Source organism: Eptesicus fuscus, chromosome 24 (assembly GCF_027574615.1).
Source record: "Eptesicus fuscus isolate TK198812 chromosome 24, DD_ASM_mEF_20220401, whole genome shotgun sequence".
NCBI lineage: Eukaryota > Metazoa > Chordata > Mammalia > Chiroptera > Vespertilionidae > Eptesicus > Eptesicus fuscus.
Window position 1 is genome coordinate 15,665,713 of NC_072496.1, and position 15,111 is coordinate 15,680,823.

Here is a 15,111-nt window from a genome sequence, read left to right on the forward strand (position 1 = left end):
GTCTCAATTCCTTACCTTCGATGATTTTGTCTTCCAACTGTACCTCATCCACTCCTCGTGATAGTAGGGTATCTTGAGATTACAGTATCTAAAATTCTTTATTAATTTCTACTTCAAGCAAATCTCACATAATCTCTTGCTTGTAATTTTCTACTTAACTCCCTCTGGTGACTTAACTCCAGTATTCCTTTACTTCCACCATCACCTGTGTTATCGGGAAAACCCTGGCTGGGCTCAGGCTGCCTGTAGCTGTGTCCAATAGCGAAGGCAGGGTTGAGTCATATAAGGTGTTTATTGAGAAGCCAGTCAACCAAGAAGACAGGGTGCTTACAAGCATTCAAATCCTGTTTTACAGCAGGTGCAGGGGACAGGACTATAAAGCGGACTTGGCTTAGGGAGAGGCAGGAACGGAATGCAGCTACATGCAGCCTTGGAGGTCCGCAGACATCGGCTATTGTCCTTCAATGAGATGATGTTGATGGGATGATGTTTGACTCCTGGTGGGTCGGTCTGACCCTGCTTATTGGTTCTGCTTGCTGGATTCACAGCTGAGTCACCCTCTCAATCGCTTCGCACAGGCCTTGAAAAGGAAACTTAAAAACTTAACCCCCTATTCAGATAAGTATACATGTTCTAAGACTTAAAATAATATGATTATTTTTCAGGTTAATTCAGGTGCTTTATCTATCAGACTAGAGGCCCGGTGCACGAAATTTGTGCAGGGGGGGGCGTGTTTCCCTCAGCCCAGCCTGCACCCTCTCCAATCCGGGACCCCTTGGTGGATGTCTGACTGCCGGTTTAGGCTCAATCCTGGGGATCGGGCCTAAACCGGCAGTCAGACATCCCTCTCACAATCCTGGACTGCTGTTTCCTAATCGCTCACCTGCCTGCCTGCCTGGTCTCCCCTAATTGCCCCCCCCTGCCAGCCTGGTCGCCCCCAACTGCCCCCTCCCTGCCAGCTTGGTCGCTCCTAACTGCCACCCCCCCCGGCCTGGTCACCTCTTACTGCCCCCCCCCCCCCCGCCAGCAGCCTAGTCGCCCCCAACTGCTCTCCCCTGCTGGCCTGGTCACCCCCAACTGCACCCCTCCACTGCCAGCCTGGTCGCCCCCAATGCCCCCCCCTCCGCCAGCCTGGTCACTCCTAACTGCCCTCCCCACTGGCCTGGTCACCTCTTACTGCCCCTCTGCCGGCCTGGTCGCCCCCAACAGCCCGCCCGCCCCCCGCCAGCCTGGTAGCCCCACGAAGCCTGCTGTTCAGTCGTTTGGTCGTCCCTCACTAACCCCCCTGCCAGCCCGATTGCCCCACGCAGCCTGCTTGTTCAGTCATTTGGTTGTCCCATAGGCAGCCATCTTGTGAGGGCGTGAGGGTCAATTTGCATATTACCTTTTTATTATATAGGATTATAAGTCCTGTCACCTACAATTCTATCCCTCCGCCATGGCTCCTCTTCTGCCCTAAGTTCTCATGCTGTGTCATCCTTCATCATACCCTTCCATATACCCTCAAGTCTGTTGCCCTCTTTTTGTTTGTCAGATGCCTTTGGTAGAACCCCAGTCCTGTTACATACAACATCACATCTCTAACTTCGGCTGAAGGGAGCTTACTTAAAACACACAACATGCTGACTACTTCACATTCATGAACACTGATCTCAAATTGAGTCTTAATCCTGCCCAGAAGTCCTACTTTTTCCTTAGCCCATTTTCCTACCCTGTGCTGCAAAATCCAACAACCATTTCCCAGTGGTCATCTTGTCACCCATCCGCGTTTCACCCTCTTGACCACTCCCCCCTCCAAATAGCTCTTTCTGCTTTTGGGGCATTTTAACCTTTTGCACTCGGATGTCGAGTGTGACTCGACACGGTTAGCATCGGTAGCAGGAATCGAGAAAAAAGCAAGCAAGTGCAAAGGGTTAATCTCCTGGTTGTCTTTTTCCTTAGAAGCCAGTTATTCTCAGTCTCATGTGCTGATGTCTTCTTCACTCTTTGACGACTAAATGTTAGAATACTCCAGAATACTCCATGATTTGAGTTGTTCAGAACTAAAACCTTAGCGTTATCTTTAACCCTCTCACTCTCACACCTCACATCAGCCCCATCAGCAGATCAGGGCAGCTCTGCCACTACCGTCGGCCTGGAATCTGCTGGCCATGCCTGGTGGTGCTGCCACCTGTTTCAGATCGTCGTCAGTTCTCACTGCACTAGCTTCCTAACTGGTTCCCTGCCTTACTCTCTCTCAAACTCATTTCACGTATGATCCAGCTGGTACTCCCTTTCTGGCTACATCCCTTACTCCTCTCTCCTTTGTTCTTTCTTTTCTGGCCACCCTGGGCTCCTAGCTGTACTTTCCACGAACTGGGCGCATCCCCACCTCGGGGCCTTGGCTGTAGCTCTTGTCCTGCCGTCAGTGTTCTTCCTGTGGTGTTCACATGAACACACTTGATTCATTCCCTTACCTCCTGCAGTCTCTATTTGAATGCTACCTTTCAATGAGTTCTTTCCTGACTGTTCTATTGAAAATGGAATCTTCCTTCATTCCCAGCACTCACTTACCCCCTTTCCTGCTTTATTTTCTCCAAACTACAGGATGTAACTTGCAATGTATTTTACTTAATTCATTTTGTGACATCAAATGAACAGTGTGTATATAGTCAAGAAACTTGTAGCTATTAAAAGAGAAAGTTTTACAATAACAAAATTTTGCTATTATGCTTTAGAGGCCCAGTAGAGAGAAAGACTCTGTAGACATCAATAAAACAGACAATATTCTGTTTTTTCAATATGTTCCTAAGATAGCTGCATGTAAAATTACTCCCCCTTTTTCATGCAAGGTAGTTTTTATTTTTTTATTAAATATATTTGACCTATAGCATTGAATAAATGTAAGGTGTATAGTGTTAACTTGGTACATTTAGTTACTGTAATATGATTTCTGTTGTGATATTTAGCACCTCTATCATATTACATTCTTCCTAATATATATAAAGTGCTAGGTGGCATCACGACTGAACAGGCGACTGGTCACCATGCAGTGCACGGAGCACCTCTCAGTTCCCCCTCTCCCCCAGCCCCCGAGCCGCTCACCATGAGGGGCGGCTGGCGGTGGGGCAGGACTGGGGACTGTTGAATGGTGGTGGCGGGCTGCTTCGCGGGGTGGCCGTGAGCTTAGTGAAGCAGTCATCCAGGAAGCAGTCATCCAGGCGGCATCGAGTTTCTCAAAGCAGTCGCGGGGCGGGGGAGTTTAACGGAGTGTTCAGTGGCGAGCTTCGCAGGGCAGCAGCAGGCCTCGCGGAGCAGTCGAGGGGCGGGGGGAGCCTCGCGGAGCAGTCGAGGGGCTGCGAGTATCACGGAGCATCCCGGGGGCGGGGAGCTTCACGTCGCATCGCAGGGCAGCAGAGGCCATGTGACAGAGGCCAGGCTAGGCCTAGGGACCCTAACCATGCACGATTTCGTGCACGCTGGGCCTCTAGTATAGTATAAAAATATAGTACTATACTTACTAATACCCTGTATTAGCTCTCTATGGCTTATTTACTACTTGTTGCAAGTTTGTATCCTTAAACAACATCAATCTTATCCCTCTATCCCCACACCCTAGTAACCGCTATTTTACCCTATTCTTTATGAGTGTGACTTTTTTGAATTTCACATAAAAGTGATATCATACAGTCCTTTACTTTCTCAGTCTGACTTATCTCAACTTAGCATAATGCCCTTATTGTCCAGCCATGTTGTTGCAGATGACAGGATATCTTCCTTTATCATGGCTGAATAATAGTCCATCTGTGTGTGTACCACATCTTATCCATTTATCCATTGACTAGAGGCCTGATGCACTAAGATTCGTGCAAGAACGGGCCTTCCTTCCCTGGCTGCTGGCACCACCTTTGCTTCAGCTGGAGCCGCCTTTTCTCCAGCCCGGAGCCGCCTTTCCACCTTTCCACGCTGCCCAAAGGCCCAGAGCGACGACACAAGCGTCCAACCCCGCCCCGGCTGCTCGGCACCTGTGTATGCAAATTAATCCTCCATCTTTGTTGGGTTATTTGCATACTCACTCCTGATTGGCTGGTGCGTGTTGCGAAGGTACGGTCAGTTTGCATCTTGCTCTTTTATTAGTGTAGATATGCATGTAGGTGATTTCCATATAATGCTTCACCTTTATCCTTGCCCTTTGCACCTCTGTGTGCCTTTAAGGTTGAAATGAGTCTCCTGCAGGCAGCATCTAGTTGGGTCTTGTTTTCTAATCCAGCCAGCCACTCTGTGCCTTTTGATTGGTGAGTTCAGTCCATTCACAGTCATGGTGATTATTGATATGTAAGGTCTTACTGCTATTATTTTATCCTTTTTCCTTCTGCTGATTTTGAATCTCCATTTCCCCCCCTTTCCTTCTGTTTCTGTTCACCTTTGTAAGTTGATGGGTTTCCACGGTGATATGCTCACTCTCCTCTCACCCCCTTTTTTGTTTTGTGTCTGTGCTCTATACTTTTGCTTTGTGATTACCATGAATTTTACATAAAACATCTTACAGATAAAATAGTCCTTTTTATCTTCATTCACCTATAAAGCTTCTGTCCTTTTACTCCTCCCTTTTTATATTTTTGATGTCACAAATTATCTCTCTCTGGTGCTAACTTGTTACAAATAGTAGTAGCTATAGTTAATTTTCAGTGCTTTTTTCCTTTAACATTTGCTATAATTAAGTATTTAGCACTAAAATAGAGTTACAGTTTTCTACTTCTGACTGTCTATCACCTTAATCTTCTCATTTTAGCTTGAAGAGAACATTTCAGCATTTCTTATAAGGCAGATCTAGTAGTGAACTCACGCAGCTTTTATTTATTTGGGAAAGCCTGTATTTCTCCTTAATGTAGATAGAGTATTCTTGGCTGGCAGTTTTTACCTTTCAGGTCTTTGAGTGTGTGATTCTACCTTCTCCTGAACTGGAGAATTTCCTCTGAGAAATCTGCTGATAGCCTCATGGGGTTCCTTTGTAGTTTACTTCTTTTCCCCCCTTAGTTGTCCTTAAAATTAGGTCTTTGTCATTGACTTTTGATAATTCATTTAATGTGTGTTAAAGGTCTTTTAAAACATTTTTATACTTTTATTGATTTCAGAGAGGAACCAAGAGGGAGAGAGAGATAGAAACATCAATGATGAGAGAGAATCGTTGATTGGCTGCCTCCTGCATGCCCCCCACTGGGGAACGAGCCAGCAACCCAGGCATGTGCCCTGACCGGGAATCGAACTGTGACCTGGTTCATAGGTTGATTAACTATAGCTGCTACTATTTGGCCCGGCTCGAAGGTCTTTTTGTATTGAGATAGTAAAGTGTTCTATCAGCTTTGTGAACTTGCATGTCTAGTTCTTTTCCCCATGTTTTGGAAGTTCTTATCTACTATTTCTTTAATTAAATTCTCTGTTCCGCCATCCCCCCAGACTTCTGGTATACCCATTATTCATATGTTGACTTCTCTGATGGAGTCAGATAACTAGTACAGGTTTTCTTCACTTTTTAAAATATTAATTCTCTCTTTTCCACCTGAGTCATTTCTAATACCTATCATACAGATTGCTGTTCTCTCTTCCATGTGGTCTACTCTATTTCCAGCACTTTCTAATGCATTCTTCATCTCATTTATTGAGTTCTTCAGCTCCAGAATTTTTCCTGTTTTTTAATTTAAACCTCTTTGGGAAATTACTTATTCTGTTCATTATTTTTATTCCAGAGTTCACTGCATTGCCTTTCTGAGTTTTCTTTTAGTTTGTTGAATTTCTTCATAACAGCTATTTTGAATTCTTTATCCGATTCCAGCATTCCATGTCTTTGAGTTTGGTTGCTGGAGAATTGTCACTTTCTTTTTGTATTACTGTGCCCTTCCAGTGTTTCCTGAAATGTGCCTCTGTCATCTCATTTGAAGAAGCAGATCTCTTTCTTATTTAGGTAAGGCTTGGTTTACTTTGGTTCTAGCAGTTCAGTAGCTTGGCAACCAGAAGCCCTTCTCTTGTTTTCCAGAAAGTGGCGATAGCACACGTTTTTTATTTCTCTTAAAGTTACTGACTTACAACTTTGAATATGCTTAAATATGCTGGTGGCCGGGTAGGGCGAGGTGTGTGCTTAACACCTGGGGCTTTGGGCGTGCTCACGGCCTGGTGAGGGAATCCTCAAGTTGGGGAGTCCCAGAGGTCTGTGGGCCGACAGCAGGACACTTAGCTCTCTTTGTCTGCCTCCTTCCCTCTCCTCTGCCTCCCGTCACCGAGGTCTCTCCTCTGGAGCACAGGCTCCTCCAGCTGTAGCCTCCTGGCTGGGCCAGTCCCACTGTTACTTTCTGCCTCCTCTGCTAGAGAGGCTCTGCTGCCCCCTGGAGTCGCCACTGTGGTGACTCCCGTGGCTCTGTAGCCTCCTGTAGGTCACATCCACCCACTCTGGATACGCAGGTGGATGGATCCTTGGAGATGCTGGAGTGCCATGCAGAGGCACTTGGTTAACATATGGATGTCCAATTAGTTGTAAATCGGAGGAGACAGAAAAGAGGAACGCCCATGTCACTGTGATGGGACGTCACCCAGTTTTGATGTTTAGATGGTGTTAGCATATAGCAAGGTGAGCAGGTGCTCTAAGTGGAAGCCCCATAACTGTTTACATATGTACATTCATGTCCCCTACAGCCCAGGCAATGTACAAAATATTTGTAGTGCAGCATGGAGTTCCCTCATGCCTCTTGCCAGTCTGTTTTCCACCACTCTGAAGTAAACGCTGTTTTAATTCTTTCACTCGTAATTAATTTTACCTGTTCTTGAATTTCATATAAATGGTATCATATAGCATGATCTCATTTGTGTCTGGCTTCAACATGTCCATTGGGCGTTTTATATCTCCCCATTTTCTAGTCCCAACTTAGATGTCTTTAAAATAAACAAAGGATGCTCTTTTAAAAGCAATAAATACAAAAAGCACCAGTTTTAGCATGTTTAAACCCAAAGGTGGAGAAATAGTTATTGGATGTAGATCATGATTAGATGAGCAATATGGTATATCTTACACCTTTAAGTCAAATTAACAAATATTTATGACAACTGTGCTGCATGATGATGATGATGTTCTCCATACAGATGGCAAAGATTAATTAGAAAATCTCTATCCTCTGTAGGTGACAATTTTTTGGAGATAAATATATATGTAGTATGTTTAAGTAATATGTCATATAAGTAATAAGTTATATAAAGCAATATATAAGTAAATGCAGTCATGCACAGGAATGTCATTTCAGTAAACAGTGGGCCCACATGGTGATACCATAAGATTATAATGGAATTGAAAAATTCCTGTGGCTTAGTGACATCATAACTGTCAAAAAGTTACAGAGCAACACATTACCTGTTTATGGTGATGCTGGTGTAAACAAATCTACTGTGCTGCCAGTCATACAAAAATATAGCACGTACAATTACATTCGTCTACTATCTAGGTTTGTGTAAGTGCACTCTATGGCGTTCACATGCTGATATTGCCTAACTGCATTCCTCAGAACATAGTGTTGTTAAGCGGTGCATGACTAATGCAGAGCAATTAGTAATGATTTGTACTAACAAAAATTGTGGTAAGGTAGGGTCTTACTATTTAGGAACCCTCCATAAGGTAGCAGAGTGACTATTTTAGGACAAGGGTAATTTCATTTCTGACTTAAGTGGTTTTACATTTTCCCCCTTATCTTTTGATACTATCTGGGAATAAGCCTTAATAGAATGAAGGCTTCCTTAATACCTTGCATCCTCTCATTAGAACCACAAGATAAATAATCTCCATTTGAACTAAACTGATGAGCCAAAGTCACTTGTAAGTGGGCCTCTCAACTGTCATGCATAAAAATAGGAGGCCAGCAGTTCTACATCTTGTATATTAACACCCCAAGACCTTCCTTCAGACACCAGTCTCAGTTTTTCATGTGTCATCTGACAGAACATTTACCAAATGATGCCACTGTCCTACATACAGGTGGGGCGAAAGTAGTGTTACTGTAGTGAGGACACGAAACACAGTTTATTCTTGTGTTATTATTTCTTAATTAATGTATAATTTTCCATATTGAACAAATATAAACCTACTTTGCCCCACCCTGTCCTACATAATAAAAGGGAAGTATGCAAATTAACCATCACTCCGCTACACCCACGATTGGGCCAGCAGGAGGCGCGGGGGCGGGACTTGGGGTGGCCAATCGCGCTGGCAGGAGGAGCTGGGAGCGGAGACTCGTGAGTGATCCCTCGCAAGCCGAGCCAGCTTGGGCTGGGGGATCTCAGGCCACCAGGCCTTGCCCCCAAGCCGAGTCGGCTTGGGATGGGGGTGTCTCAGGCCACCAGGGCCACGCCCCCAAGCTTCGCGATGGCTTGCAAGCCGCGCCTGTTTGAGCTGGGGTCTCAGGCCGCCAGGCCTCGCCCCCAAGCCGTGAGATGGCTCTCAAGCCGCGCCGGTTTGGGCTGGGGTCTCAGGCCGCCAGGCCACGCCCCCAATCCCTGCGAGTGATCCCTGGCAAGCCTCACAGGCTTGGGCTGGGTGGGTCTCAGGCTGCCAGGGCCTCGCCCCCAAGTGCGATGGCTCTCAAGCCGCACCTGTTTGGGCTGGGGTCTCAGGCCGCCAGGCCTCGCCCCCAAGCCGTGAGATGGCTCTCAAGCTGCGCTGGTTTGGGCTGGGGTCTCAGGCCGCCAGGCCACGCCCCCAGTCCCTGCGAGTGATCCCTGGCAAGCCACACAGGCTTGGGCTGGGGGGGTCTCAGGCTGCCAGGGCCTCGCCCCCAAGTGCGATGGCTCTCAAGCCGCACCTGTTTGGGCTGGGGTCTCAGGCCGCCGGGCCACGCCCCCAAGCCACGCGAGTGATCCCTGGCAAGCCGCACAGGCTTGGGCTGGGGGGTCTCAGGCCGCCAGGGCCATGTCCCCAATCCGCACGAGTGATCCCTGGCAAGCCGCACAGGCTTGGGCTGGGACCCCCCAAGCCGCGCGATGGCTCGCAAGCCGCGCCGGCTTGGGCTGGGGTCTCAGGCCACCAGGGCCACGCCCCCAAGCCACGTGATGGCTCGCAAGCCACCCCGGCTTGGGCTGGGGGTCTCAGACCTGCAGGGCCTGGCACCCAAGCCGCATGATCCCTGGCCGAGGCGGCTGCCTGGGCTGGGGTCTCATTCCTGCAGGGCCGGGCACCCAACTGCATGATCACCCAGCCAGCAGCAGCAGCAGGGTGGCGCACCCCCACCAAGCTATCTTCAGGCCAGTGAAGGCAGCCTGGGCTGGAGACGCACTCCCCCACCGGGCTATCCACAGCCAGGCTGAGATGGCAGCCTGGGCAGGGGTCTCAGCCTGGCTGGGCTGAGGCAGCAGCCTGGGCTGGGGTCTCAGCCTGGCCAGGGCCCCATCCCCTGCCAGCGGTGGCAGCCTGGGGTCCCAACCATTGAGTCACACCAGCCAGGCAGATATGGAGGAATCTTAAATGTTTCTTTTTTTTATAATATATATTTTATTGATTTTTTACAGAGAGGAAGGGAAAGGGATAGAGAGCTAGAAACATCTATGAGAGAGTAACATTGATCAGCTGCCTCCTGCACACTCCCCACTGGGTATGTGCCCCCAACCAAGGTACATGCCCTTGACCAGAATCGAACCTGGGACCCTTGATTCTACAGGCCAATGCTTCATCCATCCACTGAGCCAAAACAGGACTGTCCAATATGCTAAAGAAAAAACCCTATCTAGTAAAGAGGGAATATGCAAGGGAGGGCATTTGGGGGTGACCGGGGTATCAGGGGCTGGCAGGGAAGTGGTTAGGGAGTGATCAGGCTGGCAGGCATAGTGGTTAGGGGCAATCAGGAAGGCAGGCAGGCGAGTAGTTGGGAGCCAGCAGTCCTAGATTGTGAAAGGGATGTCCGACTGCCTGCAGTCGGACATCCCCCAAGGGGTCCCAGATTGGAGAGGGTGCAGGTTGGGCTGAGACACACACACACACACACACACACACACACACACCCGTGCACGAATTTCGTGCACCGGGCCTCTAGTATCCTATATAATCCTATATAATAAAAGCCTAATGTGCTAAGTGTCCAGTCGTCCCATTGCCATTCAACCAATCAAAGCATAATATGCTAATGATATGCTAAGGCTGCTCAACTGCTCGCTATGGCGTGCACTGACCACCAGGGGGCAGGCAGTCAACCAGTTGCTATGACATACACTGACCACCAGGGGGCAGACCCTCCAACCAGTAGGTTAGCTTGCTGCTGGGATCTGGCCAATCGGGACTGAGCTGGACAGGCCGGACAGGCCCTGGAGCCCTCCCTGGCTAGCCAACCTCCCACATCCCTCCCTGGCCTCTATTGTGCACTGGTGGGGTCCCTTGGCCTGGCCTGCGCCCTCTAGCAATCTGGGATCCCTCAGGGGATGTTGGAGAGCCGGTTTTGGCCTGACTGCAGAACAACCAGTTGCTATGACGTGCACTGACCACCAAGGGGCAGGTGCTCAATGCAAGAGCTGCCCCCTGGTGGTCAGTGTGCGCCCACAGGGGAAGCAACGCTCAGCCAGAAGCTGGGCTCATGGCTGGTGAGCGCAGTGGTGGTGGGGGGAGCGGGCCTAAGCCGTCAGTCTAGAAGCCTCTAGCATTGTATAAAGACAGATACAGTGGAGTTTTGTGATTAATTTTAATGTGTTTACGTGCTTATTTTCATTGGGTAGATGTTTTGACTAGTAGAATTATATAAGGGTTTCTCTAGAAAGAAGTATATATTGCCATTAGTTTTGAAAATGTAGTGTATGGCCAGCTTTCTTATTTATTATTTTATTCTCTTTTTTTTTAAGAGTCAACACAGACTGTCCAAGCTCTGCAGTATTCAACTGTTGATGGTCCACTAACAGCAAGCAAAGATTTAGAAATAAAAAGTTTAAAAGAAGAAATTGAAAAACTAAGGAAACAAGTAAGAGGTAAATTTCTGTGATTCACTATTAAGTGTAGTAGACTTTTAAAAATATTCTACTTAAACACACAGAACATTTATTGAACACTGCATGTGTCACGTGTGATGTGGTATGGGCTGTGTGCCAGTGAGGGAAAAGCAAATAAGAATGGTTTCTGCTTCCTGGAGCTCACGTTTTGGTCTGGGAGAAAGATAGACAAATAGTTTCTGCAATACACGTGTTAAGACTATCAGAAAAGTAGACGTAGGTGCATGGAGCGTGCATAGGAGGAGCGCCTCACCCAGATTTAAGTTAACAAAGATGACTTTTTGGGAGACCTATTAGTTTGGAATATTTAATTGGAATTTGTCTGGTAAAGTATACATATGAGTAGGCGAAAGAGTGTTAGACATGAGGAAGGACGAACAAGGGAATTGCATGTATGCACACATTAAGGCATGTGAAATTTTATTTATTTTGTAACTTATTTTTCAGTGTATTGCTGAGATAGATGAAAATTAATTTGGACAATTCTTTTTTTTTTTTAAATATATTTTATTGATTTTTTACAGAGAGGAAGGGAGAGGGATAGAGAGTTAGAAACATCGATGAAAGAGAAACATCGATCAGCTGCCTCCTGCACACCCCCTACTGGGGATGTGCCCGCAATCAAGATACATGCCCTTGACAGGAATCGAACCTGGGACCCTTCAGTCCGCAGGCTGACGCTCCATCCACTGAGCTAAACCGGTTTTGGCAAATTTGGACAATTCTTGACATACCTGTTATATCCATTCGTTCATTTATTTCATTCACTTAACAGATACTTACTGAGCACCTACTGTGTGTACCAGATGTTGTTTTAGGCTCTCGGGATTCTAGAAGGCACAAGAGCTTAAAAAATAGAGCAGGATAAGGGTTGCAATGCACCATGACTTCTATAATTTTAAGTAGGTCCGGGTGTAAGCCTCATTGAGAAGGCGACACGTGAACAAAAACTGGAAGATGGATAGGGACTTAGCCACGCAGTTGTATTGGGAACTTATGTTCCAAGAAGGACCAGCCAGTGCAAGGGCCCTAGAGTCAGAATGAGCCTCTTGAGATGAGATAAAACACAGAGGACAGCATGGCTGGCGTAGAATGAGCAAGCAGGGAGAAGGAAGGAGACGAGGCTGGGGAAGTAAAGGGGCACAGAGGGCTTTTGCCTGGTCAGCAGAGTCTTACTGAGTGTTTTAAGAGCTTTGGATTTTTTCTGAGTGAAATAACCTTTTCAGGGTTTAGAGTCATCACATGATCTCATTAGGTGTAGAGATAGAGCAGTTTGTTATATGTTGATAACTATTTCTTCTCCCTGTTCATTATATAATTGTTTTAAGTATTTCCTCTTCATATGTTTTAGAAGCACATCAGACAAGTTTATAATGTTTCCTTCCATCATGAAATATAATTTAGAAAACTCTAGAGAAGAAAAAAATTCAGTTGTATTTACCCATATTTTTATATGCCATGTTCTTCCTTCCTTCCTGAAATTGCTGAATTCCTTGTTTGCTTTCTGTTTAGAGAACTTCCTTTAGCTATTTTTTAAAAGGTTGGCCTGCTAACAAATTCTTCGTTTTTCTTCATCTGAGAATGTCTTAAATTCCCCCCTCATTCCTAAGATATGTTTTTGCTGGGCATATGATCTAATGTTTCTCTAGATACTTGTTAAGCAAAACCTTTGTGTAAACAAATTGCCCACTATTAAGGTTTTTATGTCTTTTCTTTCCCTATGGCAACATTTTCTTTTTTATTTTTAATATATTTATTTCAGAGAAGAAGGGAGAGGGAGAGAGATAGAAAATCATTGATGAGATTCATTGATCAGCAGCCTCCTGCACGGCCCTTACTGGGGATCGAGCCTGCAACTTGGGCATGTGCCCTGACTGGGAATCGAATCATGATCTCTTGGTTCATGGGTACCCACTCACCATTGAGCCACGCTGGCCAGGTGGCAACATTTTCCAATATTTTAAAACTCCTAGAAAATTTTAATCTATAATAATAAAAGCATAATATGCTAATTAGACCAGACGTCCTTCAGATGCAGCCGCAGCGGGCGGGGGCTGAGGCAGCCACTGCGGCGGCAGGGGCTGAGGCCCTTGCACGAATTTCGTGCATCGGGCCTCAAGTATATTTATAATTATTTACAATTTCACTTTAGTATCTGTTTTCTTCATCATACTCTGACTTTAAGAAGGAAGGATAGAGTTTCCTGGTGCCATATAACGGACACTTAATACATTTTCTTTGAATATCTGCAGACAAAAAAGAAATTCATACTCTCATTTAATATTTTTATATGAGAAAATGAAGAATGGATTTTGGTTTTTTAATCAAAACATTTGTGTAACCTATAATGTGCTTTATAAAACCATTCATTTATTGCCTTCATGTTGGTGGTTTGTGGCTCCATGTACTGTCTCTCCAACCCTAAACTCTTTCCCTCTCTCTGTCTCTCTCTTCCCTCCTCTCTCTCCCTCTCCCCTCCTCTTCCCTCTAACTTATGTAGGTAAAGGAGAAATACAGTGGATGGATAGGGCAATAATAGATGTCATATCCACCATGATTAGAAGTAAAATCTCATCTCGGAGGATTTAGGAATTATTTTAGGAGTAAACATAATGGAAAAGCTATGACATTTTGGTCTTGCGGATCGGAGAGAGGTGCTTTGATTGTCGTACTAATCTCCCTCTGGCTCCAGTCTTAGACCCTTTGCAATTTACAAAATGCAACTTTGCATACATTTTCAAAAATTCTAAAAATAACTATACTATCCATAAAAGTATTTAGACTTTCAAAATACCTCAGATGAATAAGCTTTTAGTAAATCTATAACTTTAGGGTACTAAATAGTAGTAAATTACTGAACTTAAGAAATTTTGAATCAGTTAGTGTGTGATACACTGATACATTTAAGTGACTTTTTGGCTATAGGACTTGTCTATACAAATGAAATATTTACTCTTTAATTGGACTAAGGTAGTATAAATGCTACTTTATTTACTGAGGGTATAAAACTCAACAATGTACAATTATTTGTGCATTGGTTCTCATACTTTAATTTGCAAGCAGGTCACCCAGGAATCCTGGTAAAGTGCAGATTCTGATTCAGTAGGTTTGGAGTGGGGCCTGAGAATCTGCATCTCTAACAAGCCCCAGAGGATGCTAATGCTCCTTGTCTGGGGGTAACTCTCCGAGTAACAAGGGTGTAAAGAACAGAAACTATCCTGAGCAGAATTAGCAATGAGTATGTTTTGATTTTTCTGTTTAAATGGCTTCAGTTCTTTAAATAGAAACACTCTATACCAATTTATTAGATATTATTTAAACATATACTAAATATAATTTTATTTTTTCATAATAAATCTTTTTAACTGGTAATGTTAAACATCTAATCTAATAATAGACAAATATGCAAATTGACCGCACCTTTGCTACACCTAAGCCACGCCCACCAGCCAAAGCCACGCCCGCCAACCAATCAGGATGAGTATGCAAATTACCCCAACAAAGATGGCGGCTAATTTGCATATCAAGACAGCGTTGGAAAGCCAAGAGCTGCAGAAGGGAGTAAAGCTTCGAAGAAGCAAGCAAGCTGGGGGGGAGGAGAAGGGAGGAGCGAAGTCAGGGCCGGGGACGAAGGGAAAAGTAGGTGGGCTGGCGGAGAAGGCAGGGCGGGTGACAAGGGCGGAGCGGAGGCGGGGTAGAGTGCAGCAGGAAATCCTATTGCAGGATTTTTCCTGCAACGGGAACGCTAGTTATTTAATAACATTACTTTCTGAATCGGAGAGGTTGATGCAAGAATTCCGGGGCTCTGGTCTCAGATCTGATACTCCTTTAGCAATAGGACCCTCAGCGTGTTCTTCAGCTCCCTTGAGCCTCAGTGTGTCATCTGTAAAATAGAGGAATGGACCTCAATTAGGGGTTTTAAAATACTGACTTTTAGAAATCAGAGTTTAGTCTTCAGTCATCACTAGGGAAACCAGGCAGCATGATCTAGAACCACAGTATCAGAAGCAAAATCATTTTATAATGATTTACTGACATCACACAAATGCCAACCAACAGTAGAGGAAAACTTGTCTGTTCTGTTTGTTTGGCTGGTTTTGCTCTGTTTCGTTCCTCGTCAGCTCTAACTGG

The 15,111-nt window shown here is 45.6% G+C and overlaps 1 protein-coding gene across 4 annotated transcripts in view; it reads left to right on the top strand.

The window, feature by feature from the left end:
* The window catches only part of CDC42BPA (CDC42 binding protein kinase alpha), a 198,286-nt gene that overhangs the window by 102,483 nt on the left and 80,692 nt on the right, over nucleotides 1-15,111 (top strand). For all 4 annotated transcript variants that reach the window (XM_054713143.1, XM_028134646.2, XM_008157993.3 and 1 more), the window contains exon 11: nucleotides 10,837-10,959. In XM_054713143.1, the coding sequence (XP_054569118.1) occupies nucleotides 10,837-10,959 (123 nt within the window). The remainder of the gene's footprint in view (nucleotides 1-10,836; nucleotides 10,960-15,111) is intronic.